Raw genomic sequence first — 11,053 nt, 5'->3', positions numbered from 1 at the left:
GGAGGGAGGAGGGTGAATGTAGACGTGGGAGGGAAAGAGAGCATGAAGTGCAGTCCCCTGCTAACATAGGCAACCCCAACAAACATGCCACCTCCCCTCAGGAAATCTCAGCTCTTGTGACAGGCCATGATCTGAACCACGGCATAAAGAGGAACAACAGAGAAATAGGGAAGAACATGTGGAGAGGGAAGCTTCAGTTCCCATCAGGTCATCAGAATAGGCTCTGGGAGGAAGGGAGGAGACAGAGAGACATTTGGAGATGGGGGTAGGAGCTGTGCTGACGTTCCCCTGAGCTTTGCACTTTTCTCTAGACTCTTTGCAGCAGCTAGCCAGGTGCTGCCTCTCTGCTCAGCTGGTTTACACCCTGCCCCTTCCCATACTGACCCTATAAAGCCCCAGTCCGAGCAGCTGGCTAGGAGCAGTGGCTGTGGGGTAGGGTTTTACTGGCATCTCCTGGAGCTATGGGGTGGGGCTGTAGGTATTTTGTGGGTTTAGTGCTGTTCTGGATTCTGGACTTATCCCATGGGCAGAGGGACTTCCACAGGGTCAGTTTCTCTGTGTTGCAGCACAAGTATGATTGTGGAGATTATGGGATGCAGCTACTGGTCTTTCCTAGCCAGGGCCGCACTGTTCGCTTCAAAGTTGTGGGTAAGTAGCTGCCTGGAGGGCTCTGATGCCTTTCTATCAGCTTGCCAGGCTGTGAGCTGGGGTCTTTGCTGACCCAGCTGTTTTTTGTTGGGCAGATGGGAAGGGTTGTGATCTCCCAATCTTGGTCACTTCCTTTCTTTTGGCATGATCCCAGGGGGTCTGCTGGCTTCCACTTAGACCCCAAGTTCTGGGCTAGTCTGATGGGGTGTTTTCCTGCCTGGCCTGGGGAGGCATTCAGGTTAATTCAGTAACTGTCAGTTGCATTGCTCAAATGAGTGGCTTAGGGCTGGCTCCTTCAAGAGCCAGAGCTGGCGCTTGGGTGGCCCTCTGGTCAACCTCTTGGCATTTGCGTAGGGCCTCACTACCCAACATCTGTTCTAAGAATAGACTGGCTGAGAAGGTGCTGTGAGCTCTGCTGGCCATTGCCTTCGGCGGGAGTGCAGCCACTGGCTGTGTAAGCAGCCTGGCTTCCTGGAGGTACTGGAGTGTAGGCGGGGACCCTGCTAGTCAGAAACAGTGTTCTCCCTAAGCTGAGTGCTTGGGTGGCTGCTCAGGAGAGATTTGGTTGCTGCCCAGCTGATTAGCAGAGCACCCCCAGCTGGCAGCCTGTTTCCATGGGTGGTGCACATAAGACTTTTTCTACCCATGGATGGAAAACTTAGAGGGAACACTTCTCAGGAGGCAGAGAGGTGCAGGCCTCTGCCCAAGGGTGGTGCTGGGTGAGGAACCATGAGCCTAGAATGGACGCTCCCAAGAAAGGGACGCAGCTGCAGCCACTCTGATTTGACACTCTCCTCTGTGCCTCCTAGCACAGCGTGGGATCGGATGATCCTAGAATGTATCTAGGCCTAAGTGGACTAGTGCCAGACCTAGCCCTGTCCTTCCAGCTGAGGTCATGGCAAATGCCCCTGCCTGAAAATCAACCTCCTGTTGCAAGTGCTGAACAGGAGGCAAAGGAGACAAAACTTGTACCTCCCAAAGGCTAAGTCACTGCAGGATTGTGGGACAACTTTGCACTGGAATCACTATAGTATCTTAATGTGGTAGTGTCCCAAAGCCTCACTGCCCACTTAGAAGGGGTCAGCTCATGCCAGAATCTTCCTAGTTTAGGATCAATCCTTCCAGAGCTTCACTGAGGTCACACAATATAGTGGACCAGTATCCCTGCTCCAAATAGGAGCACTTCAGAGGCAATAGTCTTCTCCACTACTGGAGGGGGCTGGTAGAACCATCTCATGGCAAACTCTTCCTGCCACCTTCACGCTCTCTCCACAGATGAGTTTGGGACTGCCTTCGAGGTTACCAATTGCTCCATCTGCCTCCACTGGGTCACCTCTAATCAGGGAGTGGAGATCTTCTCAGCTGGCTACAGTGGCTGTCATGTGCTGAAGAAGGTGAGTTTGTTCCTCAAGAGCACCAAGAATGCCGTTATGGAGACCTGGGCCCGTATCTCAGCAAAGCACAGTCCCTAGCTTTGGCCCAGAGCGTCATTGGGCAGCCACAACCACAGAGTGAATGTGAAATGTACAACTAACTTTGAGGTTTTCACCAATCCCCTGCAGAAAAGTACAGCTGAGTCCCCTTCCAGTCCCCTTGCCCTTTCTATGCCTTGGAAATACTAGCTTTAATCAACCCCATTGTCTTTGTATAGAATGGCCGTAACCACCTGAGGATCCGAGTGGAGGAACTGCAGAGCACTGGGACCATCGCTGCCATCCATGATGTGAACATGATCTGCCCCAGACCCACTGAGCATGACTTAACCCTGGAGGAAACCATGCGTGCTGTGCCGCAGCTTGGCCTGGAGGACACCATGCGTGCTGTGCCGCAGCTTGGCCTGGAGGAGACCATGCGTGCTGTGCCGCAGCCGAGCTTGGTGCGCCCGGAGCCCGTGGTGCCGCAGCCTGGCCTGGTGCGCCCGGAGCCCGTGGTGCCGCAGCCCGGCCTGGTGCGCCCGGAGCCTTTGGTGCCGCAGCCCGGCCTGGTGCGCCCGGGGCCTGTGGTGCCGCAGCCCGGACTGGTGGGCCTGGAGCCTTTGGTGCCACAGCCCGGCCTGGTGCGCCCGGGGCCCGTGGTGCCACAGCCCGGCCTGGTGCGCCCGGAGCCCGTGGTGCCGCAGCCCGGCCTGGTGCGCCCGGAGCCTTTGGTGCCACAGCCCGGCCTGGTGCGCCCAGAGCCCATGGTGCCACAGCCCGGCCTGGTGCGCCCGGGGCCCGTGGTGCCACAGCCCGGCCTGGTGCGCCCGGGGCTCGTGGCGCCGCAGCCCGGCCTGGTGCGCCCGGGGCTCGTGGCGCCGCAGCCCGGCCTGGTGCGCCCGGAGCCCGTGGCCCCGCAGCCCGGCCTGGTGCGCCCGGGGCCCATGGCGCCGCAGCCCGGCCTGGTGCGCCCGGAGCCTTTGGTGCCGCAGCCCGGCCTGGTGCGCCCGGGGCTCGTGGCGCCGCAGCCCGGCCTGGTGCGCCCGGGGCTCGTGGCGCTGCAGCCCGGCCTGGTGCGCCCAGAGCCCGTGGCCCCGCAGCCCGGCCTGGTGCGCCCGGGGCCCGTGGCGCCGCAGCCCGGCCTGGTGCGCCCGGAGCCCCTGGCGCCACAGCCCGGCCTGGTGCGCCCGGGGCCCGTGGCACCACAGCCCGGCCTGGTGCGCCCGGGGCCCGTGGCGCCGCAGCCCGCCCTGGTGCGCCCGGGGCCCGTGGCGCCGCAGCCCGGCCTGGTGCGCCCAGGGCCCGTGGTGCCACAGCTTGGCCTCGTGCTCCCGGGGCTCGTGGCGCCGCAGCCTGGCCTGGAGGAGACCATGCATGCTGTGCCGCAGCCCGGCCTGGTGCGCCCGGGGGCCGTGGTGCCACAGCCCGGCCTGGTGCACCCGGGGGCCGTGGTGCCACAGCCCGGCCTGGTGCGCCCGGGGGCCATGGCTCTGCAGCCCGGCCTGGTGCGCCCAGGGGCCATGGCTCCGCAGCCCAGCCTGGTGCGCCCAGGGGCCATGGCTCTGCAGCCCGGCCTGGTGCGCCCAGGGGCCATGGCTCCGCAGCCCGGCCTAGGTTTGTATGACCTTTAAATGGTTTTGACTCCACCTGGGTTTCCTTTAATGGGTGTTTCATAATCCACTTCCAACTTATACGTTGGCCTTTAGGGGATCTGCACCTTCTCTTGCTGTGATGGGGGTACACGGTGATTTTTAGTGTGGAAAGCCACAGAGCTCTCTGCCCTTGGGAGGTGGGGTTGGACTGGGAACAAGGTACTCTTGAATGTCTGCCGGGGCCTCTCCAAATCACTGTCTGGGGAAGGCTCTTTTGAGATTCCCTTCAGAGGATCTCCAGCTCTCCTTAATCCACCCTGGCTATCCTAGGTGCCCATCTCACGGAAGAGCAGTGCCGTGTGGTGGCTGGGAAGATCCCCTGTGCAGATGCCCATGACCAGGCTGCTTGTTTCCATGCTGGCTGCTGCTATGACAGCACTGACTCAGCTATTCCTTGTTACTATGGAAACACTGGTAAGGAACCGGCTGGAGGAACTCTCTCCTGTAGAGCTCACTGTATGTAAATAACATGTGAATCCTTGGGTGAAGGAGAAGCTTGGACAAGAGCCAGCAATGACGGCTGTCTCACTCCATTCCCACTGGGTGGGGTGCAAGGCAGGGGATCAAAACTGTCCTTAGATCATTTACTCAGGGCCCCTAGCTGAGCTAAACTGAGTACACATAGATGTTCACACCTGGGCTCATGGCCCTTCCCACTGGAAGTGGGGAGCACTCCAATGACCCCCATTGCCCAGCTGTAATGGGGGAGAGGAAATGCTTCAGGAATGCAAGCCTGAACTCTACCATAACACATGGGGGGCGGGCCTCAATCCTCCCATAAAAGTCCTATGTAACATCCATTCCTCCACTGCAAGGCTCCAGCCTATCCCCAGGGGGTCTCATTAGGAGTACCATGGCTCCAAACTCTCCTTTCTGCAGCCTTCTGCTACTGACCTGTACTCTGACCCATGGTGAATGGGTTTTGGGGGTTCCTGCACCCCAATGTGTTAGTATCATGCTGCATTTGCCGTGCTTAACCTTGCTGCTTTTTTGCAGTCACTGTTCGGTGTCTCATGGATGGTCACTTCATTCTGGTGGTCTCCAGGGACATGTCTGACCATCCCATCCTCCTTGACAGCATCCGGCTAGCCTATGCCCAGACAGGGTGCAGCCCAGTCAGGATGACAGAGGGTTTTGTGCTCTTCCGCTTCCAACTCTCTCAATGTGGCACCACAGTCCAGGTGAGACTTCATCTCCTGAGATGGAGTGTCAACTCCCCTACTTAGAGAGGATTAAACAGCTTCTTCCATTCCCCTCCAGCTGGTTGGAGACAAACTGATCTATGAAAACCAGCTGATCTCTGGCATTGACATACAGACTGGGCCAGATGGTTCCATCACCCGGGACAGCACCTTCATGTAAGTGGCTCATTTCTGTCCTCCCTGGACAAGTCTTCCATTCTCTCAGTGAGACACACATACCTCCAAGAATCTAATAGACCTGGCAGCCCCCTAGGTTCCAGCTGCTTTTCTGAAAACACAAAACCCAAACTTGCATTTCTGCCGTCTCAGTGGTGGAAAGCCAGCCATGTAATACCACCAAATAACTCCATGCTTCCTGGAAGGACCCTCACTTCCACTGAAACTACTAATCAAAACTGGAAGTGAGCAATTGTGTAGGACTTTATGCCCTCAGTGGGTGACACCTGGATCTTGTGTGTTAATTAGGGGTAGGCACAAACTGCATGGCAAAACATAGCCACAGGATGGGGAGAAGATACACATTAGCTTGACTGGCAAACCTTAGCCTGTCTGCTCCCTTGGCTCTCTCCCCTACAGTCTCCATGCTCGCTGCATCTACAGTGCCAGTGACTACCTGCCTCTGATGGCTGAAGTTTTCTTACCCCCCACACCTGCTCCACTCACCCAGGCAGGACCCCTCCACCTTGAGCTGCGCATGGCCACGGGTAGGCAGCCCCTCCTGCCCCAGGGCAGATATCTCAGCCTCTGAAGGGCCACAGGCATCTCAGCTCTGGTTGTCTTCTCCCCCACAGACCTGAGCTACAGATCCTACTTCACAGAGAGAGACTACCCTATGGTGAAGGTGCTCAGGTATCCTGTCTATGTGGAGGTTCGTATCCTGCGGAGAACAGACCCCTCTCTGGTTCTGGTCCTGCACCAGTGCTGGGCCACGCCAAGCGCTAACCCCCTGGAGCAGCCTCAGTGGCCCATCCTGGTGGATGGGTGAGTAGCTGAGATGAAAGGACTTCTGGATCTTGAGCAGTGAGGATTCTGGAACCAGCTCAGATCTTACCCCCTCCTTGTTCCCAGGTGCCCATTCCTGGGAGACAACTACAGAACCCAGCTTGTGCCAGTGGGCACTGCCTCATCTGAGCTGCCCTTCCCAACTCACCACCAGCGCTTCGTCCTCTCCACCTTTGCCTTTGTGGACTCAGCTGCCCAGATGGTGATTGAGGGACTGGTAAGTGTGTGTGTGTGGAATTCCTACTACAACCCAAGGGTAATCCCTCACAGCCTCTTGAACAGCAGACCCGACTGGAAAAGATCCACCTCATGGGGTGTCAGGTTGCAACTCATGTGAAGCCCTGTACTGAATCCCAGGGCCTTGGTGGCCTTGTGGGAGATAAGGGCATGGAGCCAGATGACTCAATGTTGTCCTTCTGTTCAGGAGCAGTGATCATCTCACTGGTGGGCAGGAACAAGTCCTGAGCCCCACAATGACTGACATGCACAGTGCAGAAGCTGGGGACAGCTTTGACTCCCTGATCGCGTACTCAGAGCCCACAGCTGAGCTAAACTGAGTACATATAGATGTAACACTGGCTATAAGTGACCATAAGTGGTGGCAGCTGCAACCTGCATCTGTCCACCAACCCTCACATTTGAGAGAGCCTAGAACTTGGGCTTGCTGCAGTAGGGCATCCTTGAGGTGGACAAACCCCACCCTAATTCTGAATCCAAGAACAGAAAAGTCTTCCCTGCTCAGAAGAAAAACCTGAAGGAAGTCTCCAGTAACTCATACATATGGTCACCTCTGTGGTTTCTGGTGTACTAGTGGCATGATCATCAGCTGAATGCCAGGGCTAGGTCACTGTAATTCTGGGCCTGCATCCTCTCTGGGGATGTCCCTAATCTGAGCTCAAAAACTAACAGGGCCAGTCCCCCCGAAGATGCATGTTTGAGGCACTGCACATGCTGAGCCTAGACAACTGACTAGTGCATTATCTAACTTGGGTTCCTGACATGTCTGTAGGTGTACATCTTCTGTAGTGCCTCTGTCTGCTCCCCATCCCAGCTGGAGCCCTGTAGGACCATATGCCCATCAGGGATGCCAGCAAGTAAGTGATCTTTGTGCTAGGCCTGGGTGTGGCATGCTGGTGGTGGTCCAGACCTTCCCTAGCTGTAGCCTAGCTTTGGCTCAACAGTCCGCAGCACAGCAAGGAGCTTAAACACCAGTTTGGGTTCTGACTTATGCAGCTGATTCACTGCTCAAGTGAGTCACTACACACCTCCACAGAGCTTTGCCAAGCTGTCACTTCTTGCACAGATGCATCTGACAGTCAAATGCCTCTCCTCCCCTCCCCTGCATGGCAGTGATGAGGGAACAATGGGCTGACCTGCTGGTGTAGCTGTAGGGGAACCATCAAACATACCTGGAGCTTCTAGCCCCTGCCCCAGGCAGTCATAGTTCCAGAGGACCAGAGTTGAGTGGAGACCAGCAGCTGGCCCTGACTGAGTTCAGTTTCATCTTGCTGCTTGTGGCCTACTGGCAGCCCTGAAGAGTCTCTGCAGGCTAATTCTCTGCCCTCTGCCTCCAGGAGGCCGTCGGTTCCTGAGGATCCAGAATGGAGCAGCCCCACTTGATGTGGTGAGCTCTAGTGGGCCTGTGATCTTCCAGGACAGCCCAGAAGCGCGCACAGAGCTATTTGGGGAATGAAGGTAACTGATCTCAGATCTGCCCCTGCCCACCACTCCTGCAGTGGCAACCAGTCCCTGAAGTTGCCACATGCTGTCTGACGGGAGGCAAGCCTTCCTGCTGATGGGTCAAGGAGCAAGGTGTGGGTGGACTTGGCAACCTACCTTGTAGGTCTAGGAACAGAAGTTTGCCAGCTGCAAAAGATGCACAAACTCCCTTCTATCCTTCAGTTGCCAGGTTGCAGTGGCCTTGGTGGGGAAGAGCAGTGCACAGAACCTGCTGCTTGCTTCCTCTTAGGAATGAGGCACGATGGAATCCCCCTCCTTGGGGGTGGGGGAGGGAGACCACCAGAGGTAGGGAAGAGATGGATATAGCCTTCTATTTCTGCCTCTCCATCTGAGCTGTAATCTACTTTCCCACAGTAGCCTGGGCCTGTCCCCTGTTCTCCTGGCTGGGCTCTTGCTGGTGGTTTTGGTCTCCATCCTCACAAAAATGGTCATGGTCTGGAAGACAGGACCTCAAAATCCCTATGAAGGAGCACTGTAGCAAATCCAATAAAACAGGTTGGATCCTACCTGTGGCTTGTGGTCTCCATACTTTTGGGAAGAACTAGGACACAGTTACATTGTTTTAGGCTGTGTTAGACTGTTACAAAGGTGGTATCCTTCATATTCCCCCCCACCAGTATTCCCAGTATTCTATATGTTGCCTTCAAAGGCACTGTGGCACTCTACCTTCCCTCTATCCCACCCAGGGCCAAAGTAGAGGTAGGCCTAAGAGGTCCTCTGAGGGTAGTAAGTAAGCTTGTCTAAGCAATAGGCCAGAGGTGGGACCTGTGCACAGCCCTACCCCACAAGACTGATCTCTAGGGCTGAAGGTAGCTGACGTAGCCAGCTGGCACTCACCATCAGATCATCCACCGCAGAGGTCAAAAACACAGGGTAGGCACTTCTAGGGGTAGACAAGCCTAGAGCCAACCCTGTAAATTCCTGCCCCAAACTGAGTCAGGGGAGGGGGATGGGGCAGGGGCAGTCTGCAAACACTGCAGGGTTAGGGACCCTCCGCCACCAGTCCTACACAACAGTACCTACTCCAGTGACAGACAACCAGGGCCAGAGGCAGTGGCCCACACTGCCCTCTATACCCCCAACTCTTCCTCCTCCACTTTCAGTGCACCAGCAGCCAGTTGATTCATGGCCTGGTCCTCCCTTTCAAAACCTGCCTACTGCCAAGGAGGGAAGAAAAGGACAAGCCCAATGTCAAAAGGGCATGGAGTGAGGGGGTGTGCAGGCTAGAGGGAATCCCTAGGGGCTGTTTGCAGCCCCAAGTGGCTGATGGTCTCTATGGCAGGTTTAGCAAACTAGTCAGGGCAGAGGGATGACCATGAGAAGTCAGCATGACCCTGCTGCCTAACTGTCAGGATGGTCAAACAATGGAATAAATTGCCAAGGGAGGTTGTGGAATGAACAGGTTAGATGTCTCTCAGGGGTGGTTTAGACAGTACTTGGTCCTGCCATTGGGGCAGGGGGCTGGACTCAATGGCCTCTCAAGGTCCCTTCCAGTCCCAGTGTTCTGATTCTAACACCTTTCTAAAGTTATAGCTTGGAATATTGTGTAGGTATTCCTGCACCACATGAAAAATGCTTGCTTCAGGTTTTTCTGTTTTCTCACTTGCAGTCCTAATAGATCTAGACAGGCTTGAGTTTGACTGACAACTTACAGCTCCTGGAATCTCCTGTGATGGGCAGCCAGCTGGCCTTTTGAACCTTTTCTGAGAATTTAAGGCCCCCTTATGTGATGAACTGTTCAGGGTACTCTGAGTGTTACTAACCAGCTGTGTATTTTTAGGCAGCCAACATATAACAGCTAGCTTCAGATTTCCCCCTGCCAGCTTCTGCTGGGAGCAATGCCAATCTGAAGCAAGACTTACAAAAAGGAAAGTGAGGGGAAGACAAAAGTAACTTCAGGGAAAACTCCCCAGCCTCCTTTGCATAAAAGGGGACAAAAAGGCACCTCAATCAGCAAGCAGAATGGAGAACAGGAAGTCCAAAAGAATCACTGAATTCAAGGCTATACAAAGCTGAGAACCATTGCCTGATGGGAAATCTGTCCCCAGATGCTAATGAATCCACACTTAAGCACCCAGCTGAGCAGTCATCAGACCAACTCTAGTAATAAATCCTTCTGTGGGTATCCAAAATATCAAAGCTGCCAAATTGCTCCATAAAGTCTTTCCAAGGAACACCCCCTCTGCATACCCAGGAATGAGAAGTTCATACTAGCTAGCCTAAATACTACAACTTCAGTGTAGTTCCTTAAATCAGCAGCTTAACGGTAAAGTCTAAGGTTCTCCCTTAAACCATGGTTCCTTTTCTTCAAAACTCCCTACCCAGGCTTAAGTAAAATGTTTTGATTCCTGGATCTAAATTCTGTGTTGGTTCTATGGGGACTTCATCTTTGCCCCACCTGTCTCCAACATTCTCTTGCCCCTCAGCTGCTATCACCACCTAGCACTCTCCCTTGATTCAAGTACACAGTATAGTGAGATCATCTCTCTCAGTATGGCCTTCTGATCCTGCCTTATAGGGCCATTTAGGTTTGCTAGCCCTAACTTTTATAAACAGATTTAAGTTGAATTTTATATTGTAACTGTTCAGTTTGTTTGGCTTCTCTTGTTGGGGTTCTACCGGGAACTAAAGCTGGTTTCTTCTCCCCTTCCCTTGGGAAGTTGCTTTTGGTTTTCGTGTTCACTCTGCAGCAAGGCTCCTTGTACCTGATCTAAACATCCCAGAAGTGCCCAGAAACCTGAGTGGGTGGGTGGTGGGGGAGGTGGTTGCTTATCCAGCAGGTTACTAGCAGGATGGTTGTGATCTGAAAGTGGCCTATTGAGGTGTTGAATGTGGGGACATATGAGGATGGCAGCTTAACATGCTGCTTAGCCCAGTCCACTGAGTCCAAGGGTCACAGCTGGGCCATGGGATCCAGCCCAGCCCACTGAGTCCAGGGACATATAAGGGTTCAGCTTGTGAGTATGATTAACCAGCGCTCCCAGACGTGCTCTGTTAGTATGTTTGTGTGCATGTTTCTCTGGTTCTAGGGGGGGATGAATCCAGCCCTGGGGAGCCCAGGTCCTGCAGGCTTGTACCATTGGAAGGGAACTGGCAGAAGGGGGAGAGAGCACTTCAGATGAGAACACAAGTCACACAAACAGCATGTTGCTAGTTGTCAAACCCCACCTCCCCGGACGAGTAACCCTAATAAATGCACTGACCCCAAAGGAACAGACAAATCAGGTAACAACCCCTTTGCACCTCTGCTGTGCTCGAGCACTAATAAAATAACAAGTTTGGATGAAAGCACTTTGGCTCTGTGCCCATCTTTAATCAAACAGGTGTGTTGTGTCCTCCTTTGATTTGCCCCTGACAGGGCCTTGCCAAGAGTACAGTTACCCTAAGCTTTGGG

General features: G+C 54.8%; 1 protein-coding gene across 1 annotated transcript; it reads left to right on the top strand.

The window, feature by feature from the left end:
- The first annotated feature begins 461 nt into the window (after nucleotides 1–461).
- On the top strand, nucleotides 462–10,942 carry LOC142014019 (zona pellucida sperm-binding protein 1-like). The gene is given in 13 exon segments (XM_074996016.1): nucleotides 462–648; nucleotides 1,924–2,042; nucleotides 2,300–3,248; nucleotides 3,957–3,971; nucleotides 3,974–4,129; nucleotides 4,712–4,896; nucleotides 4,976–5,073; nucleotides 5,494–5,621; nucleotides 5,709–5,898; nucleotides 5,986–6,136; nucleotides 6,929–7,013; nucleotides 7,494–7,614; nucleotides 10,689–10,942. Coding segments are annotated over 12 exon segments (2,382 nt in total). The 3' UTR covers nucleotides 7,613–7,614; nucleotides 10,689–10,942.
- Nucleotides 10,943–11,053: the final 111 nt, after the last annotated feature.

This window comes from Carettochelys insculpta, chromosome 6 (genome assembly GCF_033958435.1).
Source record: "Carettochelys insculpta isolate YL-2023 chromosome 6, ASM3395843v1, whole genome shotgun sequence".
NCBI lineage: Eukaryota > Metazoa > Chordata > Testudines > Carettochelyidae > Carettochelys > Carettochelys insculpta.
The sequence above is the reverse complement of the archived record's forward strand: the minus strand, read 5'-3'. Positions and strand labels throughout refer to the sequence as shown.